The sequence below is a fragment of the Dermacentor andersoni genome, chromosome 6 (genome assembly GCF_023375885.2).
Source record: "Dermacentor andersoni chromosome 6, qqDerAnde1_hic_scaffold, whole genome shotgun sequence".
Lineage (NCBI taxonomy): Eukaryota > Metazoa > Arthropoda > Arachnida > Ixodida > Ixodidae > Dermacentor > Dermacentor andersoni.
In genome coordinates, this window is record NC_092819.1 from 178,284,208 (window position 1) to 178,311,947 (window position 27,740).

At 48.6% G+C, this 27,740-nt stretch overlaps 1 protein-coding gene across 1 annotated transcript in view; it reads left to right on the plus strand.

Annotated features, from left to right (window-relative positions):
- The window catches only part of LOC126523919 (uncharacterized), a 359,924-nt gene that overhangs the window by 44,057 nt on the left and 288,127 nt on the right, over positions 1 to 27,740 (plus strand). Inside the window, exon 3 of the mRNA XM_050172335.2 lies at positions 9,323 to 9,425. Within this exon, the coding sequence (XP_050028292.2) occupies positions 9,323 to 9,425 (103 nt within the window). The remainder of the gene's footprint in view (positions 1 to 9,322; positions 9,426 to 27,740) is intronic.

Consider the following 27,740-nt stretch of genomic DNA (forward strand, 5'->3'; position numbering starts at 1 on the left):
CCCATGTTAGCAAAAATGTATTTTCTAGTTCACCCATAAATATATTGGCGTAGTTGGGGCCGATCCGCGTTGCGCATTGACATTCCACTAACTTAGACATGGTGTTGACCTTGAAATTCGAAGTTGTTTAGTTCTAAATTAAGTGTCAGCAAAGTGGCCAACATATTACTGTCGATTAGTTTCTTGGGTAATGCTGCTTCGTAAGAATTGACGACTGCCCTGATGCCATCTGCATGCAGAATGTTGGTGTACAAGGATGCTACATCAAGTGTAACGAAAAGAGAGCCTTGAGGAATACTGAGATTGATAATATCTGACAGAGAGTTGGTAGTATCTCTTACGTAAGATGGAAATGAAGCTGGGATATTACTAAGGAAGGAATCTACATAGCTGCACAAATTTTCTGTGACTGTACCTATACCGGAAATGATGGGACGACCTGGGTTTTTTACCTTATGTATTTTAGGTAAAAGGTAAAAGCGACTGGCAAAAGGACTTAGTGGAATGAGGGAATGAATTGCATTGTCAAGCACATTTTTATTTTGACGAGATCATGAACCGGGCTTTTGACCAGAGATTTGTATTGTTCAGTGGGGTCATGATCAAGGCATTTATAAAACGTCGGATCAGCTAGTTGTCGGTGCGCCTCTGCGGTATAATCGGACTTGTTCATTATGACAACGGCACCACCTTTGTCAGCAGGCTTAATGACGATGTCTTTGTGAGAGGACGGGGTAGCTAGTGCTTTCATTTTGCTGGCAGACAAATTACGGCGGAAGGGTGCTTATTTTTTATACAATTGCAGAACATCTCGCTGTACTGCTTTGATATACGTATACAAGGATCTATCGTGTTGTGAAGGAGAGACCCAGTGCTTGCCAGAAGGTAATGTGTTTTTCGAATAGCTCGAATTCGGCCGGTCATGGAAGTATTCGCGTAGGCGTAGGTTACGGGCGAAATTATCTAAATCTTTCAGCAGTTGAAATTCACTGTGTCCACCTGTGGCTGGACAAAAATTTAGATCACGATGCAGAATACTGCACTCATCATCCGTTAGTAAAATGTTCGAGGTTAGTAAAATGTTCAAGATATTAACAATATTGTTCTGCTCTCGATCGGAACACTTCTTAACAGAGGAAGTGTTCGTCATCCTTCTTCATCCTTCTTCGTCATCCTCTTAACAGAGGATGACAAAGAAGTAATGGAGTGCACTTCAAGAGGCTTGGTGTGAAAAGGGGCGGAATTACATACCCTGCCCTGGCTTGCAGAAGAGAACGCAACACTGTTGACAGGACGGATGCCTTCGGAGCTAATCACATGGCCGAGGAAAAGGAGCTCATGGAAGCCGAGGTGACATTTTTGTGGCTTTATCGTCAGCCCTGCTGAAATAATAGCTTTGAGCACAGTCCTTAGTCGTTCCACATGATGAGCAAAGGTGGTAGAAAAAATCATGACATCGTCAAGATAAACCAGACAGGACTGCCACTTTAACTCGGAGAGCACAGTGTCCATCATCTGCTGAAAGGTGGCAGGTGCGGAACAGAGGCCGAACGGAAGTACCTTGAAGTCGTTTAGTATGTCTGGTGTGATGAATGCTGTCTTCTCACAATCTCATTCGTCCACTTCTATTTGCCAGCATCCGCTTTTGAGGTCGAGAGAGGAAAAGAATTTTGCATCCCGTAGTCTATCGAGGGTGTCGTCAATCCTTGGAAGTGGATAAACATCCCACTTTGTGACGACGTTTAGCTTCCGATAATCAACGCAGAAGTGCAAGGTCTGATCCTTTTTCTTTACCAGCACGACAGGCGATGCCCACGGGCTGGTCGATGGTTGAATTACGTCGTCTCTAAGCATTTCTTCGACTTGTTTGCTGATGATTTCTCTCTCCTTCGGTGACACTTGGTAGGGATGCTAGCAAATAGGCCTCACAGCTTCGTCGACAATGATACGGTGTTTGGCGATGGATGTTCTCTGGACTTTCGATGTCGTTGAGAAACACGAGGTGAATTCTCGTACAAGGTTCTCTATTTTCTGCTTCTGGCTCGGTGATAGGGCTGCTTCGATGTTGACGGATGTGAGTATGGAGTCTACGTTGTCAGAATGCAGTAGTGCAGCATTGGAAGGGCTCAAATCCGTAATCTGTTCATAATTGTTAAGGCGGGCAATGATGGTTCCCTTTGCAACATGCTGGACTTCATTTCCAAAATTAGTCGGGAAGACATTTGAACACCCGTCACGCAGCCGAACAAGACCCCTTGCCATACAGATCCCTTTTTCAAGTAAGAGCCCAGTGTTATTGTCTGCTATTCCTTCATAGTCGCTGAATACGGTGCTTCTTACGGCAACAGCTATGCTGGATCTTGGGGGTATCGTGACGCCGTTGTCTACAATCTGAAGCGCATCAAATTGTTCTTCACACTCGAACGTCGTGATGGCGTGCTTCGTGGAGAACGACACACAGGATCCCTGCAAGTTGATAACCGCCGTTCGCCTGCAAAAAGTCCGTTCCACTAATTAAATCCCTTGAGCATTCTGACGGGACAGTGAAACTGGCGATGTATGTAAAGCCGCGTATTCCAATTCTAGAAGTGGACCTGCCCACCGGGTTGATAAGGTGTCCTCCGGCGGTTCGAATTTGCGGTCCTCTCAAAGGAGTCAGCACTTTTTTCAGTCTTCTGGAAAGTACTTTACTCATAACGGAATGGTCTGCGCCTGTGTCTACTAAAGCAGTAATTTCGCAGCCGTCTATAAACACACATAAATCGGAAGCAACGTCACTCTTTTTGCAACTGCTCTCGCGTCTGTCTTTATATTTCAGAATCAGTACTGGAGGCTCTATTCTTGCGTCGACAGCGGCCTCACCTCCACAGGTCGCCGGTATTAGTTTTCCCGATATGGGCTTTGGGGGCGTCGCCTTGGGGAGCTTGAGGATGGACGCGGGCTCTGTGATCGATACCTCAGCGACACTGTTGACCAAGGTTGATGTTGCTGTGTAGTCTGTGGGCTTTGGCGCGTTGACAAATACTCCTGGATCTCGAAAGGGCGTTCACCGTTTCTTGGGCAAGGAGCATTTACGAAAAAACCCCAGTGTCCCGCTCTGCAGTATTCGCACACCCTGTAGAGATGACCAGCTTCGCTGCAGGGGTAGCACAGTGGGATTCTATCAGGAGTGCGCCATATGTTAGCCTTCCGGAATCTCGTCTCCGGCGGCGCAGTGGCAGCACAGTGGGATTCTATCAGGAGTGCGCCATGTGTCAGCCTTCCGGAATCTCGTCTCCGGCAGAGACAGCAAGAACCCAGCTTCGGGTACATGCGTAGTTGCCGCGACGAAAGTACGTCCTGGAGATCCTCTGAGTACCTCGGCGTACGATATCGTTGGCCGTACCGGTGACGATGCTTGCAGCTGCGCTGGCAAGTACTGTTCGCGGACTGCTTGTCTCACTTCTTCGCGAACCACTTCTGCTAACGAAGAGACCGCTGTGGGGCCGTTGTTCACCTGTTGCCGGAGCTCTTCTTGAACCACAGATCTTACGAGTTCTCATAAGACCTTGACGCTGTTCTCGAACATTGCCGACATTGCATCCATAGAGGCAACGTTCATATCGCGGTTGTAGAGCCTCGCACACTGTTGAAGAGTCCTTTCCATAGTTGTCGCCTTGGAGCGGAACTCGGCGACGGTGCGTGGAGGGCTGCGAACCAAACCGGCAAAAAGCTTTCGCCACGCTTTCGTTGTTTTGTTGGCTTCTTGCTTGCAAAGTGGCTTCAGCTCTTTCCCGGCAGTCTGTGCTCGGATACATGGCCAACAGCTCCCGTCGGAAGTCATCCCACGACCGGAGGACAGCTTCGTAGTTTTCAAACCACGTTCGTGCACAGTCTTGCGACGCGAAGTAAACGTTGCGGAGCTTCTGGTTTTCATCCCATCCATTGTAGTCAGCGACGCGCTCGAAACCTTCCAACCAGTCCTCGGCGTCTTTGAAGGTGTCGCCGTGAAAAGGCTCAGTCGTCCGCGGCTGATCAACAATGATGAGGGTTGAGCCTGTCTGGAATGTCATATTAGTATTGTCTGCTGCTGCTATTATAGTTTGATCCGGCAAAAGAGGGAACTCAGGCGGCTCACCACGTAGGTGATGGCTCGTGCGCTGGTGGACAGGCGTGAGCTCGTTGGGTCTGAGATAGCGTGGTTCCGGGCTGCTTTCTCCAATTCGAATTGGGCTCGAAATCATTACCCCGCACCTCCACCAGAATTGTAACGAACAGTTAAGGGAGTCCAGACACAACTATTTATTATGGGCTAACTTGTGCCCTGGGGGTAAATAAAAAGCACTATGCGCTCTAAACAGGAGATCAGGAATGCCTTCTTCTTCTCTCTAGAGCGTTGCTTCACCTCTTCTTCGTATAGACGCCGACAACGGCCACCTACAATGCGAGTGCGTGCGGCGAAAACACGTGCCATTATTTCGTTGTCTTTTCCTCCAATACGCCGTTGTCCTCTTGAGGGGGCGCACGAACCTGCGCGCATTGTTTAAATATGTTTTTGCCTTGTATCAATATATATATATATATATATATATATATGTATTGTACTGAAGGCACTAGGCAGTGGGCATGGTGCTAGTGAAAGAGAAGGAGATGATAAGTGCTGTCTTCCCCGTTTTGATATAGCGCTGACCTGTTTGAGCCTACCGCTACAACCTAGAACTAGTGCTGCTAGGCGAACACCCCTGTTGTATTTGGTGGAGCTGCTGGGTTTCTCTTCAACGTCCTGGAGCTAACATACCACCAGATTTTGCTATGGATGAACCGCAACCGTCCCAGGCTGCTGTTCCCGTGCCCCCAGCCATCGTCTGCTCTGGTGTCATCTGGCATCGCGATCTGGCTATATTTAGCGGCGCAGACAACCACGACGTGGAAGACTGGCTAGCCGAATATGACCGTGTAAGCGGCTATAATAAGTGGGACTACTGCGCCAAGCTCACAAATGTTATCTTTTACTTGACTGACGTGGCAAACCTATGGTTCCGCAATCATGAAGCCGATTTTACCACCTGGTCGGCTTTCACGACAACTTTACCAACACGAACCTTCATGCATTATGGACACGATTCTGCCTTACCGGCCAGATGCTTCGGAGTGGACGACTGTTTCTAGAGCGGCTGCTTACGCCGAAGAATGTCGCCAGCTTGCTCGTTCGTTCACATCCCGGGACCAGTGGTGCCAAAAGCAATACCACTACAGCTACGTGCTTTGTTCCTGGCTCGCTGGTCTGGTTGTGGGAGCCCACTACTCCTCCAGGCCTTTCCTCCAAGCTGCTCTCCAAGTACCACGATCCTTATCGGGCAGTGAAACAAACATCCGTGGTCAACTACCTCATCGAGCCAATAGAAGCGCCTTCTGACTAGCGTTGTCGCGGCCAGGAAATTATTCACGTCTCCTGGCTCAAGCAGTGCCATGACCCCCTGTGTTCTCGTGTCCTTAGGTCACCAGGATGGCAACTCTTTCGGTGGGGAGTGATTGTACTGAAGGCACTGGTCCGTGGGCATGGTGCTAGTGAAAGAGAAGAAGACGACGAGAAGTGCTGGCTTCCCTGTTTTGATATAGCGCCGACCTGTTTAAGCCTACCGCTACAACCTAGAACTAGTGCTGCTAGGCGAACACCCCCGTTGTAGTATATATATATATATAAAGTGAGTCTGCCGGTATCCGGTAGTGGAACAGGCACTTGTAGGTTGAGGACACATGTACGAAAAAAACGATGCTTTATTTCCTATGTTTCAGCCAGGGTCCGGCCTTCGTTAGGGAATACATGACATGGTACATGGCATACAAACAAGTACATGGTATAGGACCCCTCTACGCGCCTGTCCACTGCCAAGACGCACTGTTGCCATGAGGAGCTTGCACTTGTGATGAATCGACAGTACATGTAAAAAAAAAAAGCAGGACGAAATGCTCGTAACAAGTTCCTAGGGCAACACTATATGCAAAAACAGGATTCACAGAAAAGATGATACGTGGTCAAAAAAAAAAAAAAAAATATGACAGAAGACAGATTTTGACTGTAAGCTGACTGCACTCTTCATGAGTCATCAATACACGTCAAATGTGGTAAAAATGCACTACGGGGTGGGATGGTGGTAACAGGAGGTTTGTACAGCAACAAATGTAACAAAGGCAGGATTTACAAGAGAGCTTAGCAAAAACGGTGTGTACACATTTTGAAAAAAATGTGACAACAATAACGCAGCAGCAAAACTGATAGTTGGGCGAGTTGGTAAGTATTCATGGTGAAATTTGTAGTGCACACAAGAGACAAGGACGGAGAGAAGGTGGACACATGAGCGGCTTACTCACAACTCCTGCCTTCAGTAAGCGCTTGTGTGTCCACCTTCTCTTCCTCCTTGTCTACTGTGCGCACTACAAATTTCTCCATAAATAAAATGAAATGGCACATCAGCAACCAGAAAATTGTTTGGGGCGAGTCGCTCGCACGCTTCTGTTGACTGTGTGAGCAGTTATTCTGGCGACGTGGTGTAATCTAAGGGATGAAAAACGAGCTGTTTAGTCTGAAGGAAATGAGTATGCGATTCTCTATGTTGTGGACAAAAAGGTCAATGTACCCGGCTTCTCATTAATCTCAGAAGCTACAGCAGCAAATTTATGGATTAGAAATTATTTGCGAACCTCCCTTTCATGGTGCGATTCGAAACCAGATTCAAGTATGTTAGAGGTTAGCTTGTCAAAAGAGTGGCCCAGGATCACTAGTGACATGTTTGGAAAGCGGTAGATTAGGAAGGCATGCAATCTATGATTGTTGAAATGCAATCTAAAGGCTGTTTCTGTTTGTCCAATGTACTGTAGTATGCACCCAGAGCATTCTAGCATATAAATAACATTGGCCGTGTCACAGTCGAAATCACCTTTTATCTTAAGGGTAAAATTTGACGCAATGCTCATAACACTTAGCAAAGTTGTCATGTGAGCGCAAACCTTCTAATGTGAGTTGTTGCAAAGGTGACAACCTATGAGAATAAGTCTTGTTGTTTTAGAAGACGTTATTATGTCGCATAAATTTTTTGATTGTCAGTAAACTGCGATTGGTGGCTCCGGAAGCAGGTCTCTGAGGTGATTACTCTGCATGATTATGTTAGGATGTTTCTTAAGGATGAAATCAGTGTTTGGAATCGATGCAGAGTGTGTTACAATTAAATTAGTATGCCTTTGTACATACACATACATGCATACAGTCAAACCTGGATTTAACGAAATTCGCGATCTGACAGACTATTTTTGTTTCTTGATCTTAGTTTATTTGAAAACAATCTATTTCTCGCACAATTTAGTAAGATAATTTCTTGACATTGTTTTGATTTAACTAAGCTTTCGGTTACTTAAAGCATGTACTTGGAGCCTGTATGGCTAGTAAACCTAGCCAAAAACTGCCGAGCAAAACTCATTTGCAAGCATCCTTCTGGCATGAAAAGCTTGAGAGGCAAAAGCGCTGTAGAAGCGTGCATCCCGTAACGTGGTGTGCAGGAAACAACTCTGTGCCATTTGTTGCATAGGTACACAACTTGCAGGGGTTGGGGGGCCTGTCTGTCCTCCCCTTCTATCCTTGCAGTGGCTGCGCATGACTGTCCATAAATGGGCCACACACCGTATTTTGGGGTAATCTGTGGCAAGGGCAAGCCGAGATAGTTGGAGCATTGATGCAGATTATGTTCTCATGCGTCTAGTGTTGATGGTCATGTAATCTCAAGTTCTTTTACCTAGGAATGTTAGAAAAGACAATTGATTTTGAGAGAGTATTTGAGAGAGATTAATTCTAGTATTTGTAGGTCAGTAGGCATATTGTTTAAGATTAGATACCTTGTTCCTACTTGGTTGAAATGCCGTCTGTATTATGCTTTAATTCAGCCCCATCTTAGCTATTGCCTGTTGGTATGGGGGACTACATTCCAATCAAACTTGGATCGACTGATATGTCTCGAAAGGCAAGCAGTTCGCCGTGTTGAAAACCTTGGACCCCGCAATCACACGGCACCGTTTTTATTGAAACATGGACTTTTAAAAATTAATCAACTATACGAACTTAAGCTCGCTATATACATACGATGCGAACTTGAGAAAAATTCACTAATTTTTTATCAAAACTACCTCTCAAGTTACATGCAATACAATTTCAGACATGACCATATTAGAGTAACCAACTACGGTAGAAAACAATAAGCATACTTTGTGGGGATGCGCGACTCTCGCGCGTCCCCTGATATCTTGTTTTCCCGCATAGCCCCCGTCTCCGTGCGGCGTCGCCGCGTGGGCTGCGGCGGTTGGAGTGGTACAAGCGTGGTGCAAGAGATGGCGCAGTGTCGTGCCGCTGTGGGGTTACTTGGGTGCGGGGGAGACAAGGCGCTTCCTCTTTCCCGGCGGGTCGGCGCATGGCGTGGACGTCCCGCGCGCGCGCGGCGACCCATGCTTCTGCGAGACCGCCTCGCGTGGCCGCCTTCGAATGCGCCTCCGTTGGCGTGACCCTACACGCGAACGACCAGGCGTTGGGATCCAGCATGGGGCGAACATATTCGCTCGCTATCGGTCGCGGTGAGTCAGACTTCTAGATTTGTCGCGCGCCCATCGGCATGTTTTGTGGATGGCAACTCGGCTAGCAGGCATTGATCTATGAAAGGTGCAATAAATGCCCTCGTGATTGTTTGCACTACTGTGTTGTCGTTCCTTTGTCCCAAGAGTACGGAGGAGAACCCCTATATCTCCCACAACTTAGTCCCATCCTTCGTAAATGCACATCCTAACATGATCACTATTGCACAAAACTTCAGATCATATTAAACTGCTTTAAAAGTGCTGTGAAAAAAATATTTGCTTTCCCTTTCTGATAGACATTGTGCTATTTGGTTTCTTGTGTGTTTTATGTATAGTTACTTTAAATCGGTTTCATATTGTGCTTGTATATATATAAAACTTTTCTCGTATTCATATTGCCCTGTCGGACCTAAACTGTTTGTACTTAGAAAGCTGTATAATCATTCTTGTATTTAATACACGTATGTTTGTAATGTATGCTATGTATGTGTAATCCACGCTATTGATATGTGTGTATACTATATCTTGTGATATGCTACCTTACCGTTGAGCAATGTGTGGGTAACAGGGCCTTCGTCAGCCAGACAATGTTCTGCCTTTACCCTTACCATACAAGACCTTCACTGTGTCTAAATCAATGCTGAATAAATAAAAAATGTATTGCATGCCCTTTGTTCTTGCCAGGATATTGTGTATAGTATTGTATTTTTGAACGGGCATTTTGCAGGAGCTTAACAAGTGTACTGGACAGGCCAAGAACACAGTGGCTGGGCCTGATGTGCTTGCTGCTGTCATGCTGCTTCGAACAGTGGTTCAGCTGGCCAACAGAAGTGAGTGCAGTTTCCGAAGCTTTTACATAAGTGGGACAAGCAAACAACTTGATGTGCATTACAAAAAAAAAAAAAAAAAATCCTGCATCATGCTACTATGCTAGTATAGACATACTACTGCAGTAAAATCTCGATAATTCAGAAGGCGCTGGACTACAAAAATTCTTCGCATTAGTAAGCGGGTTTTCGAATTAACTGAAATGAAAAGAGAAAAAACAAAGCAAGCAAGAACTCGTCACAAATGAAATCGCCTTTATTTTCCATGTTCAAGAAAGATTGCTTGAAGTAATCACTGGTGCAGGATTGCTTTGCACGTTCGTGCCATGTTCTCCAACTGACTCACAACACGTAGTATATGAAAATCACCGCTGCACTCAACAAAGCTTCAGATGACGTTCATGGGATTCATAACTGCTGCTAAAGCGGGCGCATGAGTGGGTTTGTTATCTTTGCCGTCCTTGCCAACTGGCACATTGTCAGTGATTTCATCTTCCACGTCAGCATACATTGTTTGAAGATCTGTTTCTATGTTTGAATACACTAGCCGATGGATTTCTTGGACTGAAAATTCAGACTTGATGGAAATTCCGAACTTTATAAGTGCACTGTCAGGGTTCTTATAGAGCTAATGCATTTTTGTGACCGATATTTTAGACGAATTTAGGCCCCAAAGTTTGATTTCCCGGACTAAATTGCTAGTTCCGAGCCACATTACCTGATCTTGGAGGCTGCCATGTTGGACTTTCAGCTGGCTTGGCTTCCAGTGTTCTGCTCTATAGCCTCCAAAATTGGGAGGTGCACGCTATCAACGAAGTGCGCACCATCGTCCCGTCTCGGAGGCCGTGCCCGCTCTTCTTTGAATGACAAAACGCTCCTGGCGATGGCACTTTTTCTTTTACAGCGAAGCTGTATATGGCTAGAATTCCTGGATTCTTTCGCGTCCATCGACAGAAAACTATTACCAAGCATTTATACTCTCGTAAGCAAACAAAAAATCATCTGCCCTTCCTCTCCGTGAACATGGATAAGCAAAGCTTGTCCCTTTGTATACCTAACTGTCCTCTTTGCCATCAACTTTATGTTTACTTAAATGTGCCCTTGTGATTAACGACATGTGCATTGTGTGGATACTGGTGACATCAATGAATACAATTTATCAGTGAAACATGTGTTTATTGAACATCGGAAACTTCAGTGGTCAATTTTTCGCAAGTGAGCAGAGTAGCTTTGTGATTGCTGCGGTATGCTGCAAGGGGTTTGGCCATCTCGATGTCACACATGCCATTTGCAAATGTCAAATCTACACACATTTATCTTGTAGTAGTGGGTACGTTCGCCCGAGTGCAACACCGAAGCGAGAAGCGTTGCAACATGAATGTAATCAGCCACTGTCATTTGCGTTCGGCATCACGAACACATTGTTCTACTTGGGTGGTGGAATCGGCACAGCGGCAATGAGCGCTTTCCCGAGCCTGTTCTTTGCACCGTTGCTCATATGCCACCTGTTCCTCGGGAGAGTGCACGACTTGTGGCCAACCCATCTCGACGGCGCAACTGTGATGTGCGTGACCAGCTCCGTAGACACTACCCATGCATTCTTTCTCCCTCCTCTACACATTATGTGCGCTGATTGGCTGCACTGTGTCATGCGATCCGATGACGTGAGTACAATGCGCAGATTCACTGCACTATACCCTCTCCTCTTGTTTCTCTTCTTGGTTTTCTAGGTTTTCGTGCATGCATAGTACCTTCGGCAGAGGGGTTTTTCACAAACACGGACGTTCAGGCAGACATACACAAGCTTCACTTTCAAAAATGCGATGGCTCATAGCCTCGCAAGGCACAGGCTATGAGCACTCAGCAAAGTGAAGCAAACAGTACATGCATTCTTTGGAATCGGCCATGCAACATACAGAACAGCATACGTTTCAATAAGGACCGAGCTCAAAACAAGCATCCGAACCACATAATTGTTAAGGTGCTTGTGATAGCAATGTGAAACATGTAGCATGCCCCGCATACATTTTCTGGTAAAGATTACTGTTACACAAGCTGCCACGGCGGCACCAGCTTGCAACGTGGGGTGTGATGTCCTAGTCTTTCGTATATAAAATCAGTTGCTAGGCTGGTTATTTTAATGTTTGGTGAGCACCACTATAGGTGGTGGCATGCTGTGAAAATTACCATTACTCCCATTCCTACCATTACTCTAAAATAGTACTACTACCATTACTCTAAAGCCATAAAGAATTGCATAACCCCTCAGAAGTTGTAGTGGTGGTTTACAACAGCTTCGCTGGACATCCACTTTTGCAGGACTAGGATGGCGAGTTCTTCCTTTCTTTATTTAGTGAGCACTATTGTCATGATCGCTGAATGCGAGATCTGTCTGTTTTTTTTTTCTAAAGTTTCAGTTTCTATTCTGCATGTGGTGGGCCCGCTGAGCAGGTGTGTCACAGAGCCTATGTCGCATCTTAGTGTGTGCTTGTGCGGCTTCACATTTGTGTGATTGGTGCAACCTGAGTCGCCTCCCATGCCTTCGTGAGAGCCAAGTGGTATGAAGAAATGTGCGTGAACGGTAGTTTTCTTGCTGCCGGTGGCAGCACATCATGATCAAGTGAAGCATGCACCCTGAAGATAATCAATGGAGCTCTCGGGCCATGCAAGAAGATTGGCAGTAAGTGGGCAGGAGCAAGCAGGCCGCTCAAGGCTGTAGACAAAACTCACCGGTGATAAAAAAGTCTGTTCAACACCTGACCACCTCTTTCGACTAGAACATGAAATACGTGAAGCATTCTTGCACAACAGCACTCTCTCACAGTTTTATTCGATCTGGGAAAGGTTTATGATACTACTTGAAGATTTGGAATCTTGTGTTTAAGAATCTGTAGCAGAATGCTGAACTGTCTCGCTAATTTCAGTTACAACCAAATTAGGAAGGCTCACTAAGCACTCCCCCACCAGAACAGGAAGTTGTCTCCCTGGTGCCGTATTCGGCCACTACCTCCCTGGTGATTCCTACAATCCCTCAGTCCCCAGCAGCTGTGGAGCACCTGACCAAGGTGGCAGTCAGACCTGTAACGCAGCAGAGGGTGCTAAGAATCTCTAGGTCCGGACAAGCCGCCAATGGAAACTCAGCCTGATAACCTTTACCAGCCGAACTCTGTCGAGTGAGGCTAGCTTAGCAGGACTCTTTGAGGAACTATCAGACATTGTTTGGAATATCATCGGCCTTAGTGAGATTAGAAGAACTGGTGAGGCTTATACATTGCTGAATAACTGCCATGTCCTCTGCTATAAGGTAAGAAGCAATACGGGTGGGATTCCTAATCCATAAGGACATAGCGGGCAACATTGACGAATTCTACAGCAATAATTGGAGGGTAGCTGTAGCCGTAATCAAACTCAATAAGAAGTATAGATTAAAAGTAGTACAAGCCTAAGCTCTAACATCCAGTAACGATGATGAAGAAGTAGATCAGTTTTATGAAGATGTTGAATTTGCAATGAGAAAAGTGTGAACTCAGTACTATACTATAGTAATGGGGGACTTCGATGCAAAAGTTGGGAAAAAACAGGCTGGTGAACAAGCACTTGACAACTACGGCATCGATTCTAGGAACGCTAGAGGAGAGATGCTGGTAGAATTCGCAGAAAGGAATAAGCTTCGAATAATGAACACCTTTTTCAGGAAGCGTAGCAATAAAAAGTGGACCTGGAAAAGCTCTAATGGTGAAACAAGAAATGAATTTGATTTCACACTTTCTGCCAATCCCAGCATAGTGCAAGATGTAGAAGTGATAGGTAGGGTAAAGTGCAGTGATCATAGGTTAGTGAGGGCTAGGATTCACCTTAATTTGAAGAGAGAAAGAGTAAAATTGCTCAAGAAAAAACAAGTCAACCTAGAGGCAGTAAGGGTAAAAGCAGACAAATTCGGGCTGGTACTTGCAAACAAATATGCAGCCTTAGAACAGAGAGATGAAGATGAAATAGAGGTAATGAATGAAACCGCAACAAGTCTGGCTTCAGAGGTAGCAACTGAAGTGGGAGGCAAGGCACCAAGGCAACTAGTAGGCAAGCTCTCCCAAGTAACAAAGGACCTAATAAAGAAATGACAAAGAATGAAAGTGACCCACTCAAGAGATAACATATAATTTGCGGAACTGTCAAAAATGATCAACAAGGCGAAAATAAGTGATATTCGAAATTATAACATGATAAAATTGAAGAAGCCGTAAAAAATGGACGCAGCCTGAAATCAGTGAGAAGGAAACGTGGCATAGGACAAACCATGATGTATGCACTGAAAGATAAGCAGGGTAATATCATCAGTAACCTTGAAGGTATAGTAAAAGCAGTGGAATAATTCTATACTGACCTGTACAGTACCCAAAGCACTCAGAATAACTCCATTTGAAACAGTAATGAACAGGATACAGAAACTCCTCCTCTAACTAGTGATGAGGTCAGAAGGGCCTTGCAAGACATGAAACGAGGAAGAGCGGCAGGAGAAGATGGAATAACAGTAGATTTAATCAAAAATGGAGGAGACATAATGCTTGGAAAACTGGCGACTCCTGTACAATGTGTCTATTGACTGCAAGGGTCCCAGAAAACTGGAAGAATGCAAACGTTATACTAATCCACAAAAAGGGAGATGTTAAGGAATTGAAAAATTATAGGCCAACTAGTTTACTCCGAGTATTATATAAAATATTTACCAAAATAATCTCCAATAGAATAAGGGCAATACTGGACTTTAGTCAACCAAGGGAACAGGCTGGCTTCAGGAAGGGATACTCTACAATGGATCACATCCATGTCATTAATCAGGTTATCGAGAAATCCTCAGAGTACAATAAGCCTCTCTATATGGCTTTCATAGATTACAGAAAGGCATTTGGTTCAATAGAGATAACAGCAGTCATAGAGGCATTACATAATCAAGGTGTATAGACTGCTTACGTAAATACCTTGGAAAATATCTACAGAGATTCTACAGCTACCTTAATTCTACACAAGAAAAGTAGGAAGATACCTGTAAAGAAAGGGGTCAGACAGGGAGACACAATCTCTCTAATGCTATTCACTGCGTGCTTGGAAGAAGTATTCAAGCTATTAAACTGGGAAGGCTTAGGAGTAATGATCAACGGAGATAATCTCGGCAACCTTCGGTTTGCCGATGACATTGCTCTGTTTAGCAACACTGCAGATGAGTTGCAACAGATGATTGAGGACCTTAACTGAGAGAGTGTAAGAGTGGGGTTGAGGATTAATATTGTAACGCACAGTTGAGTGACGCTACTTTAATAACTTTACGTTGGGCGAACTTGTGCCTCACAAACAGCTAAGCGAGAGCCTCGCTAAAACGTCCACAGTCTCTTTACCCGCAGTCCCGCACTTCTTCTTCTTCCCTCGTGTCCCGTGCTCATAGCACGTTGCTCCGATTGCGCGTGCCTTGCGAGCCCGTGTTGCCCGCTTCACTGCCGCTATCTTTCGCAGGTAGCAGTAAACAGCTGGACGGACGCAGGAAGCGGCTGGCGCGTGTAATTCGAAATCATCTTGTGTCATTGCCCCCCTTCCAAGGGTGCATCGTCCCGATGCTCATACAGAAGGCGGTGGTTTGTAGGCGGAAGCAGTTATTGCCTGTCATAGTATGGTTTCATTCGGACGACATGGACGATTTCTGTTCGATGCCGCCGTCGTGATGAGGTTACTTGACCTTCTGGAGCAACTTCGTAGTTCAATGGACTAATTCGGCAAATTATCCTATACGGGCCAAAATAACGACGAAGAAGCTTCTCGGATAGGCTGCGCATCCGTACGGGAGTCCACACCCATACTTTGTCTCCAGGTGCATACTGGACGTCTCTTCGTCGCAAGTTGTATCGGTCCGTGTCAGTTTGCTGCTGCTGCTGAATGTGGTGTCGTGCCAGCTGCCGTGCTTCTTCGACATTTTGTGTGAAGTCGCTGACGTCATTGTCATTTTCGAAGGTCTCATCTACTGGTAGCATTGCATCTAAGGTTGTGGTGACTGTCCGGCCAAAAACGAGTAGGAAAGGTGTCATTTGAGTCGTCTCTTGTACAGCGGTATTGTACGTGAACGTTGCGTACTGTAGTATCCCGTCCCATGTTCGGTGCTCCATGTCCACGTATATTGACAAAATATCAGTCAGCTTTCGGTACAGTCGTTCAGTCAGCCCATTTGTCTGTGGATGATATGGGGTGGTTTTTCGGTGACTGGTGTGCGTCAATTTCATGATGGCCTGTGTCAAATGCGCAATAAATATGGTTCCTCAGTCCGTGATGAGAACTTGATGAGCGCCATGCCGTAGTACTATGTTAGTGATGAAAAAATCTGCTACTTCACTGGCCGTTCCTTTGGCAAGAGACCCTGTCTCGGCATATCGAGTTAGGTAGTCAGTTGCAACTAAGCGTTGGAAGTTGCAACTTCCAACGCTTTCCTGATGACGATGTGGGAAAGGGGCCAAGTAAGTCCATTCCCACTTGTGCGAATGGAGTTTCCGGTGGCTGTATCGGTTGTAGGAGACCTGCTGGCTTGAGTGGTGGTATTTTACGTCTTTGGCAGTCCCGGCAGGTTCTTACGTAGTGTTGCACAGAATCCAATAACTTTGGCCAGTAATACTTCATGCGGATGCGAGCGAATGTTCTGCTCACTCCTAAATGTCCTGCTGATGGGTTGTTGTGGCATGCTTCTAATATCTCGAGTCGTAACTTTGAAGCTACGATGAGCAGAAACGTCTCTGCACTATGTTCAAGATTTCTTTTGTACAGGACATTATTTCTCAGGACGAACGACCACAAGCTGCGGACAAAAGCTCGTGGAATGTCGATAGGATGTCCTTCTAGGTAATCAATAAGCAGGCGTAACTCCGCGTCGGATCGCTGATGCTGAGCCATTTGTGATGTTGTCACAGCTCCTAGGAACGGGCAATTGTTGTGTCGGCAGCGGCAGGCAAGTGGGGGCCCCCGGCCAGCGAACGCGCGGCGAGCGCCGACGCAGAGAGGGAGACACGGAGCAAACTGCTCCTGATGAAAACCGGACAAGGACTGAGCCGACTCGCGGCTGTTTATTACTAAAAAAGGACTTCACACGCCAGATGACACCTCCTGATTGGTCCCAGCTCGTCACATGACAGAAGGGGGGGTGCGTCATCTAGCAAAACTACTACGAAACATAAGTGCATGATAACACAGAGATCTGGCAGGGGGCGACACTATACTACAGCAATCCTGTTCATTTTCCCTAAGCGTAGATTCCGTGTATTCAATCGGTGCACGTGACAAGCAATCTGCATCACTGTGCTTGTGACCGGACTTGTATACGACCGTTATATCGTATTCCTGCAGCCGTAGACTCCATCTTGCCAGCCGTCCAGATGGGTCTTTGAGATTTGCCAGCCAGCACAACGAATGATGGTCGCTGATAGCTCGGGATGGTCGGCCATATAAGTATGGTCTAAACTTGCTGATGGCCCATATCACTGCGAGGCATTCTTTTTCTGTCGCTGAGTAGTTTACCTCAGCCTTCGAAAGTGTTCGACTGGCATACGCAATGACTCGTTTCTCTCCGTTCTGCCACTGAATGAGGACGGCACCGAGGCCTAAATTGCTTGCGTCTGTGGGAATATCAGTTTCGGCTTCCTCATCGAAATGAGCAAGAACTGGGTGGTTCTGAAGACGCTTTCGGAGCTCATTGAAAGCATTCTCCTGCTCATTCAACCAGACGAAAGGCACATCTTCCTTTGTTAGCTGCGTTAGTGGTTCGGCGATCCTTGAAAAATTTTTGACGAAGCGCCTGTAGAATCGCCTAACAGCCTTTTTGTCGGTTGGTTTTGGAAATTTCTCCACTGCTGCAGTCTTCTCGGGGTCCGGGCGAACGCCTTCTGAACTGACGACATGGCTGAGGAAAAGAAGCTTGCGAAAGCCGAAATAACATTTCTGCGGTTTTATTGCCAGACCTGCTGATCTAATAGCTTCCATCACAGCCCGCAGTCGTTCTACATGCTGCTCGAAGGTGGTAGAAGAAACCACGACATCGTCAAGATAAACGAGACAGGTTTGCCATTTCAGACCGGTGAGCACAGTGTCCATCATCCGCTGAAATGTGGCAGGTGCGGAACAAAGGCCGAATGGGAGCACTTTGAACTCGTACAGTCCATCTGGCGTCACAAACGCCGTCTTTTCACGATCTTGTTCGTCCACTTCTATCTGCCAGTAGCCGCTTTTGAGGTCCAGGGAGGAAATGAATTTGGCATCTCGTAGTCTATCTAGAGTGTCATCGATTCTTGGAAGCGGGTACACATCCCGCTTTGTGACGGCATTCAGCTTTCGGTAATCAATGCAGAAGCGCAAGGTATAGTCCTTTTTCTTTACAAGTACCACAGGCGATGCCCACAGACTTGCCGACGGCTGAATTACGTCGTCTTCAAGCATTTCCTTAACTTGACTTCTGATGGCTTCCCTCTCTTTTGGTGACACTCGGTAGGGATGCTGGCAAATAGGCCTCACTGATTCGTCAACAATTATCCTATGTTTAGCAATAGATGTCCGCCGGACTTTAGATGACATTGAAAAACATTCGGTGAATTCTCTTACGAGGGTCTCTATTTGCTCCTTCTGTCTGACCGATAGGCCTGGTTCGATGTCGATGGCTGCAAGGACAGAATCCACATCTTGGAAATTCGATGGTGAAGACTCTGGAATGCTGAGATCTGTAACTTGGACGAAGTTATTAAGGCTGGCAATAATGGTTCCCTTCGCGACATGTTGCACCTCATTTCCAAAATTTGTGAGGAAAACGTTGACACATCCGCCACGCAGCTGAACAAGGCCTCTTGCCATGCAGATCCCTTTTTCGAGTAGGAGACTGGTGTTGCTGTCTGCAATTCCTTCGTAGTCGCTGAACGCGTCGCTTCTGACTGTGACAGCTACGCTGGATCTCAGAGAGAGAGAGAGAGAGAATAAACTTTATTCAAGAACCCCGGTCCGGGTTCTCCCGATTTGTTCTAGTTGTCTGCCAAGCTGAGCGTCGTGATGAGCTCGATCATGGCACGTACGTAGTCGGAGGAGGAGTCCGCCAGCCACTCCTCAAGTGTCGTAGGTCTACGGGTGGGTGAGAGTTTGGCAAGGCTAGCCTGAATAGCGAGACGGCTCGCCGGACAATCCCACAGAATGTGAGCATTATCCGGGAAGCCGCCACATGCCATGCAAGCAGGTTTACCAGGCAAACCTTGTATGTAGTGTTGGAAGTGTGGGGACAAGAGAGAGTGCGTCTGTGCACGCCTCCATAGTACCGTCTCTCTTCGCTTCATGTGTGTGTCCGCTTGTGGATGCTTCATGGAGTTGTTTAGTAAATCGTCAAGTTTTTCGCGCCTTTCCGCCCACGCGAAGGCATATTGCTCATTCAGACTCAGTGGGTCCGGCCACCACAGAGGAGGGCCCGGGAGATTTGCGTGGGATGTGGCATGTGCCACTTCGTTCCCTCTGATCCCTGTATGACTCGGAATCCACTGAATCCGCACTCTAATGTTAAGGTGCGCGTTAAGGTGCGTTGTTAATGTTGAGTGTAGTGCCGCGGAAACGTTTCTGGCTGTGAGTGCCCTGCATGCAGCCTGGCTATCCGTTCGAATGAGCAGATTTCGTTCGTGTGGATTTGGCATGGTCGCGGCTTCCACGATAGCTGTAAGTTCCGCTTGATGTTGTGATGTAATATTGCAGTGTAGGCCCCATGATAAAGGTGTAGAGTCGGTTGCCACCCCTGTGCAGAAGCCTTGATTATTTGGAGAGGCGTCCGTGTATAGGATCCAGTCTTCGGTGTCGTCCTTGAGGTGTAGTGCTCGACTTTGTCGTCTTTCTGGTTGTGTGTCTGCCCCCATATTTCAAGGTTATGGGTCGACGGTAATACGGTCTAGTGTGTCCCACGGGGGATACTGTTGTTCCCTGTCTGGGCATTGTGGGACATCGTAGCCTAGATCACGCAAAAATGCCCGTCCCTGTCTAGATAGCTTCAGGCGACTTAATTCTGCCTCTTGGTGGAGTTGTTTCAGCTCATCCAGTTTAGGCAGCACTGCCGTCTCATCGACTCGGTTGGATCGCGAATATGCAGGGGTGCCTAGAATAACTCTCGTTATCTGCCGGAGCATGGTTTCAAGTTTGCTTTTTTGTGTTTTGGTGACTTGTAAGTATGGATATTGGTACATTATTCGAGGTATAGCCAGGGCCATGTTGAGTCTTCTGAGTTGGTGCTCTTTGATACCTCTCACCCTTTGTGTTGTTCTTGTAAGTAGCCTCTTGACTTCATGGAGCTGCTGAATTGTTTGCCGCACCCAAACGTCCGCCTTACCATTGCCCTGCAGCCAAAAGCCCAGGACCTTGATATGCGTTTTTCTCGGGACAATATCTTGGTTCACTTGTAGTGTTATTAGTTTTCGTTCCTCTTCTGCCTGCGGTTCTCTTTGGTTGGTTACCACAATGTGCTTGCACTTGGCACTGGACAGGGCGAGGCCCCTTTCTTGAAGGTATAGCGCCGTGACATTAATACCTATTTGCAGTGTCTCTTAAATTTCAGCTGGAAATCCTCTGCTGGCCCAGAGCGTAATATTGTCCGCATAAATTGTAAAGTGAAGGTCTTCTACACGCCTCAGAGGGTTGGCAGCTTGCTTAATGCTAGCGAGAATAGTGTGGTTGAAAGAATCGACCCTTGGGGTACGCCTCTTGCCAGGTACCTTTTTTCGGACTCTTCTTCGTTTACCTTCACGGTAACCGTGCGGTTTGTAAGAAACCCTTTTACATAGTTGTAAAGCTTTTGACCTGGTTGCATGGTCTGCAGTCCTTCGAGTACCGCTTGGTGGGTAACGTTATCAAATGCTCCTTTGATATCCAACCCCACTACGGCTCTGAGTTGGCTGCTGCTCTGTGCTCTGTATATTTCTTGTATGGCAAGCATCGCCTCCTGCGTGCACTGGTGCTTTCGAAAACCAATGACTCAAGGATCGACAGAAGTGCAACATTCCTGCTGCCATAGGAGTCGTGTAAGGGCCATTTGTTCCATAATCTTACCCGGACATGATGTTAAAGAAATGGGTCGCAGGTGGCCAATGGCGCTTGGGGTCTTATTCGGCTTTAGTATTGGGATCACAGTAGCCATTTTCCAGGTCTCCGGTATGTCACCGCTTTCCCAAGCTTGGTTTATGATAGCCAGGAGCTGTTCCAGTTGTGTGTCTGGCATATTGCGTAGCATCTTGTTTGTGATGCTGTCCGGTCCAGGTGCCATGTGTCTTTTGCTTGCATTGATGGCTGCTTTGAGCTTCCCAATTGTAAATGGCTGGTTTGCAGGTACCTCGCCGCAATCTTGTGTGGATGGTAGTTGTCGCTGATCTTTCTGTAAGGTGGCCGAAGAAAAGAAATGGTTGGCTATTTGTTCTGCGAGATCGTGTGCTTTGATCTCCTCTCTCAGTTGGATTGCCTCCAGATGGTTCTTTCTCCTGGGTTGCCCAAGAAGCACCCGAAAAAGCGATCACGCTCGGCTTGTGTGCATGTTGTTTCCGGCTTGCTCGCATATCTGCATCCAGTTGTCAGTTGCGAGTTTGTCGGTGTATTCTTGCGCCTCCTTGGTGATGCTATCTATGCGGGCTTTTAAGCGCTTGTTCAGCTTGTTCTTTCGCCATTTTCCTAGTAGCTTGTGCCTATTGTCCCATAGATTAAGTAGGTGTCTGTCTATTTGCAGGTGGTCTTCAGTTCTTTGTACTGTCTTGGTTGTGCCCTTGTGCACGGTGCGTAGTGTTTTCGCCCATTCTTCCGGGTTATCAGAATGCGCTCCTTGGAGAAGACTCCTGAAAGCATCCCAGTCTGTGATATATGTGGCTGTAGCGCGATTTCTTTTAGTCATGCATTGCTTCTGTGGTATGGGAATGATTATTTCTATGATGCTGTGATCACTACCCAACGTTTCCCCGGTGTTTTTCCACTCCACTTCCTTAGCTGTCCGGCCCCAGGTCAGGTCTGGGTTTGTGTCTCTTTCCGCTGAATTTCCAATACGAGTAGGAGTTTCTATGTCATTCAGAAGCGATAGGTGGGCATCACTTGCGTTTCGTAGGAGCTGCCTTCCATTTGGTGTACTATGATTGTAGCCCCACGCCTCATGGTGGCTGTTGAAGTCGCCTACCCATAGCAAGTCCTTCTTGCCATGCTCTTTGAGCAAGCTCGTCCATGCTTTGCGATAAGCCCCTCCTTTAGGAGTACTGTAGGTGTTAAGTCGTATCGTTTGAAGAAGCGGCATTTAACCAATACGCTTTCCTCTTCCCCGTTGTTCATATGACTGAGGTCCTCATGTAAGGCCGTATGTTGGTTCACCACCAGTGTCACCGTCATTGTAGGATAACTAATCAGATCATCATCGGTTCGCCTTCGGGACCGGTGTGTAATACTTGGATTGTTGTAGGCCGTGTAACCCTTTAGGGAGATCGGCGCATTGGTCTCCTGAAGAGTTATTACGTCCGGCTTATGCGCAGTGTGAGGTATTGTATTAAAGAGTTCTTTTTACGGCGTATTCCTCTACAATTTCATTGCCATATGGTAACAGCCGTTTCGTGTCGTGAGTTATGTTTGCTGTCATTAATCTCCATAACTGCTAGAATGGCCTTGTTTACAGGGGTGCGCTTCCTCCCTTGCAGGAAGTCGTTTTCTAAAGGGTCGTTATAAAGTTTCCACGCTTTGCTTTAGCGCGGCAAGTTGTGTAATAGCAACGAGTTGTTTTTGCATTTCCGCTACTATTCTGTCGCGTTCTGCATCTTCTTTTCTCAAATCTACTTGTTCTTTTCGAATTTCTGTTATTTCTTTGAGAATGTAAGCAAGCGTGCTGTCATTGGTTGTTTCGTGGGTTGGGTTTCGCTGTGTTCCTGTATGCAGCTCTCCTGACCATGATTCTTGTCGTGCATGCGACTGAGTGGGGTTATGAGGAGGGTTAGTTTTGTTTTTGTCGTCAGTACGGCCCTGAGGAGTGGGAGCTGGCAGACTTACCTCTGCCCGTGGCCTCCATGCTCCTTTGACTTCTGCACCGCCTTGTTGAGGTTTCTTGTTTGCCTTGTTCTTGGCGTTGTTCGTTGGTGGTGTAGTGCCCATGTGTGGTTGTCGCCTACTGAGGTCAGGTAGGCTGCCGTAGTTTTCGGAGCGCCTCAGCACGTTCTCAGGTGTTGGTTCTCTTAGGCAGTCGAAGCGATTCTGTGTCTTCAGCGTTGGGTAGTTGGTGTCGTTTTTAGGTGGTGGCTTATTGCGGTATGCTTTCGGGTGTCGATTGCTCGTGTTTTCTTTTCTTGACATGTGTTGCTTGCGTTTTTCGGCCGCCAATCTGGCCATGCGGTCTGCTTGTTGTTTCTTTGGACAATCGGGATCTCTTGCCCCATGAGGCCCGCCGCAGTTCGCACACTTCATTTCGCACTCGTGCAGTGTTCTGTCCGGTCTTTGGTCCGGTGGGAATTGAAGCCCGCATTGTTCACACCGCACAAAATTCCGCGCATTGGGGCAGACGTCGGCTCGATGCCCAATGGTGAAGCATGTTGTACACTGGACCGCCTTGGGACGGAATGGTTGTATTTTGGTGACTGATCTCCCAAGTAGGGCTCTCTTCGGTAGCTCTGGTCCCTTGACAGTGATGAGTATAGCTGTTGATTGGCCCAGTCTTCTCGCTGCTAGAAGTTCCCGATCTTCAAGCGTTATGACTTGTGGGAGATATGGGGTTCTCCTCCGTACTCTTGGGACAAAGGAACGACAACACAGTAGTGCAAACAGTCACGAGGGCATTTATTGCACCTTTCATAGATCCATGCCTGCTAGCCGAGTGGCTATCCACAAAACATGCCGATGGGCGCGCGACAAATCTAGAAGTCCGACTCACCGCGAGCGAGCGAATATGTTCGCCCCATGCTGGATCCCAACGCCTGGTCGTTCGCGTGTACAGTCACGCCAACGGTGTCCAAGGCGGCCACGCGAGACGGTCTCGCAGAAGCATGGTCGGCGCGCGCGCGCGGTACGTCCGGCGCGGTTCGCCGACCCGCCGGGAAAGAGCCAGCCCCTTGTCCCTCGGCGCCCGAGTAACCCCGCCGCGGCGCGACGGTCGCGACATCTCTCGCACCGCGCTTGTACCACGCCGCGGGCGCCAGGCCACGCGAGCCGTGCGGGAGAACAGCATATCAGGGGATGCGCTATGCGGGAAAACATCAGGGGACGCGCGAGAGTCGCGCATCCCCACATCCCCCCAACCTTAAATCACTTCTTATTCCGGCGAAACATGTGACACGGTCTAACATTAACCCGTGCTTCGCGAACAAGGTGGTACATGCACCAGTGGCCGCGCCGGGGAAATGTCCACACGCTGTCCGTAACATGCGAGCCGACTGTCCTTGGGGTACACCGCTGGCGTCCGCCGGTCACAGCAGCAGCTCTGTAGACTCGACGGCACGATCCCAGGCCAGGACTCCGGAGACGACGACGCAGTAGTCGGTACGAGCAAGCGTCGCTCGCGCCGACGCGCCCTGCTGGCAAGAGCCGCCGTAGCTGTTGGTGACCGCTGGCTCCTTTGTCCGCCGCCGAGGGTTGTGAGCTGGATGCAGGAGGCCGCCGAAGTCGCTGCGCCGAACTGGCCACAGCATCACCATCGCCCGGGGTGACTCGATCGTACTCCGGGCAGCAGCGCAGACCATGTGCAGGTGACAGCAAGCCAGGGGTGACTCCAATCACGCTGCGTAAACTCAACACACTCGGCAAACACTACAGTAGTGCAAGGGAGAGGAATTCTGCATGCGCATCGCCCACGTGGTACGATGTTCAACTCGGCTAGCAAAAGATCGGGCAGCTACTCAGATGCTAAGTTCACGTGAACGAAGCTCGCTTCCTTGAGCCGAACGAGTAATTTCAATTCGTGCGAGGCTAAATAGAATGAGGGAAGCAAATTGCAACGCCTCAACGCCACGGTCCACCAGGTTGTGTCCCTCCACGTGCGACAGGCAGCTTCGTAAAGCCTTAGGCCTAAATCGTCGCTACTCTGACAACAACCGGCATCCAAAAACAACACCCAAAATGGGCGCAAAACAGGCAGCCGCGAGGAGACGTTAGCTCTGTGAGGTGGTCCTACTCCGCTCGGTGCACACAGCATCCGAGTTGACGGCGCCCACCGTCCCAGACGGTGTCGGAGCGCCCGGTGCCAGGCCGCAATACCAGTCAGCCCGTCGTGGCACCCGTGGCCCGCGGCCACCCGGCTCCCAGAGCCGCGACTTCATCCGAGTCAAAGAGATAGAAGAAGCTATTTACATAAGAAATTCGGACCACCCACGAGGCTTCCGTACTCACTCGCTTCAGGCTTGCCACTGCTCCACGGGCACTCAGCCTCGCTCTCCCAGGATGCAGACCACGTGGCTCTCGCACCGACGAATGTCATTAAAAAAAAAAACTTGCGAAAAGGCTTAGCATGCTGATAAGTTCAAACACACTACAGCCACCGTCGCCTCGCTCAAGAAAGCACGCCGCCGACGCTAGCGATCAAAATCCACGCTAGGCCTACGCTTCGGTTCAAACAAAGGTCTTGAACGAAGCAACACTTAAAATTATCGTCCGATGCCCCAAGAGGCCCCACGTTGGGCGCCAGATGTGGGAGATATGGGGTTCTCCTCCGTACTCTTGGGACAAAGGAACGACAACACAGTAGTGCAAACAGTCACGAGGGCATTTATTGCACCTTTCATAGATCCATGCCTGCTAGCCGAGTGGCTATCCACAAAACATGCCGATGGGCGCGCGACAAATCTAGAAGTCCGACTCACCGCGAGCGAGCGAATATGTTCGCCCCATGCTGGATCCCAACGCCTGGTCGTTCGCGTGTACAGTCACGCCAACGGTGTCCAAGGCGGCCACGCGAGACGGTCTCGCAGAAGCATGGTCGGCGCGTGCGCGTGGTACGTCCGGCGCGGTTCGCCGACCCGCCGGGAAAGAGCCAGCCCCTTGTCCCTCGGCGCCCGAGTAACCCCGCCGCGGCGCGACGGTCGCGACATCTCTCGCACCGCGCTTGTACCACGCCGCGGGCGCCAGGCCACGCGAGCCGTGCGGGAGAACAGCATATCAGGGGATGCGCTATGCGGGAAAACATCAGGGGACGCGCGAGAGTCGCGCATCCCCACAGACTGTTGTCAGTTCGTCGTCCGGGATGTCAAGTGGGAGCCCTTTAACTACACCCCTTGTGTTGTCCGGCTCATGCGCCACGTATGCTGTTATTTCGTGTTGTTCCCCTCCGAACTGCAATGTCTTGAGTGCGGCGAGCTTCTGCGCCGCAGATTCCCGCCAGCTTTCCGCAACTACAGGGTTCTGCAGCTGTCTAACTTGGGTAGTGACGTCCCGACATTCGGTTGTCGTAAGTCCAGCTGCTGCCGTGATGGCAGCGCTCATATGATAGGGCATGGTTTCTGTTAAGTTGATTTTAGTCCCCAGCCGCAGAATGACGATCTCGGGCTTGGCGTGGCGTATCACGGTTGGAATAGTAATGAATTCTTCCTCACCGTTTTGATTGTGCGGTTCCATGGTTGCCTCTTCGTCCATGACGCTTCAGGCATCGACATGCTCAGCCGCCGGCGAGGCTCCGGCGGTTAGGGTTAGCAACTCCTTTCGCACGTAGTCTACGGAGGAGCAGCCGTACAGCTTCGAAAAACCATTCAACTCACCCCAAATTGCGTCCTGAGGTGCCGGTCCACTACACGTTGCTTTGTGCTGAAAATGGCACCAATGCTGTTGATATTTCTGGTGTTTCAGGTGATTTCAACGAAGCCATTCTGTCGCGCGTCTTGTCGCCTCGAGCCGGCGTCCGCGTTCCTGGATCTCGGAGAAAGCATCACGTCGTCATCGGCAATGTGAAGGGTGTCGAATTTTTCTTCAGTGTTGAATGCTGCGACAGCGTGCTTGGTTGAGAAGGAAACACATGATTCCCGCAAGTTGATTATAGCGCCATTATCCTGCAAGAAGTCCATGCCAATAATCAAGTCTCTTGAGCACTCGAAAGCACGATAAAGCTGGCGACGTACGTGAAGCCTCGTATTCCTATTCTAGCCGTACACTTGCCCATCGGGTCGATGAGGTGTCCTCCTGCTGTGCGAACTTGCGGCCCTTTCCAAGGAGTCAGCACTTTCTTCAGTTTCCTGGCGAGCTCACTACTTATTACCGAGTAATCCGCACCTGTATCCACTAATGCATTCACTTCGTAACTGTCAACAAACAAATGTAAATCGGAAGCAACATCGCTCTTATGGCACTGGTTTCTGAGTCCCTCGTCGTTGCTCGGAATCATTGATGGAGGTTCTTCTCTTTTCGCGTCGGCAGCGGCCTTACCTCCCGAGCCCGCTGACTCTAGTTTTCCCGACGCGTGCTCTGTGAGCGGCGTCTTGGGGAGCTTGAAGACGGGCGGGGGCTCGGTGACCGATGCCTCAACGGCACTGTTGATCGAGGTTTGTGTTGCTGGTAGGTGTATGGGGAGCTTTGACGAGTAGACAGGTACTCTTCGATTTCAAATGGACGCTCACCATTTCGAGGGCAAGGTGCGCTCACCGGAAAACCACGAAGCTCTGCCTGGCGATAGTGGCACATTCTGTACAGGTGGCCAGCCTCACCGCAGTGGTAGTAGAGAGGTATTCGGTCAGGAGTGCGCCATACATCGGTCTTCCTAAATCTTCTTTCGGGTGGCGGCAGCGTATTTCGAGGCGTCGAGCTATTCATAGAGGAAGTGGCTGTGACGTCAGCACGTCCGGGAGTTTGCCGCAGCACATCGGCATACGAGACGCCTGGCTGGCGCAGTAATCCCGCTTGGGGCTGCACACTCAGCTGTGGTTCCCGGACCGCCTGTCTGACCTCTTCGCGAGCCACGTCTGCCAGCGAAGAGGGCGTTCGAACGTTGTGGTCAAGTCGTAGCCTCTGAAGCTCTTCTCGCACTACAGATCGCACGATCTCCTGTATGACCTCCATGCTGTTTCTGATGGCGGCTGGAACTGAGCCTACAGAGGTGATGTTCATTTCCCGGTTGTACATCCTTGATCGCCGTTGCAATGTGCTTTCCATTGTGGTCGCCTCAGAACGAAACTCAGCGACGGTGCGCGGCGGGCTCCGAACCAACCCTGCGAACAGTTCCTGTTTTACGCCTCGCATTAAATGGCGTAGTTTCTTGTCTTCGCTCATGTTCGGATCAGCTCGGCGGAATAGGCGGGACATGTCTTCTACATACATGGCCACGCTTTCATTGTCCCGCTGGTTTCTTGCCTGCAG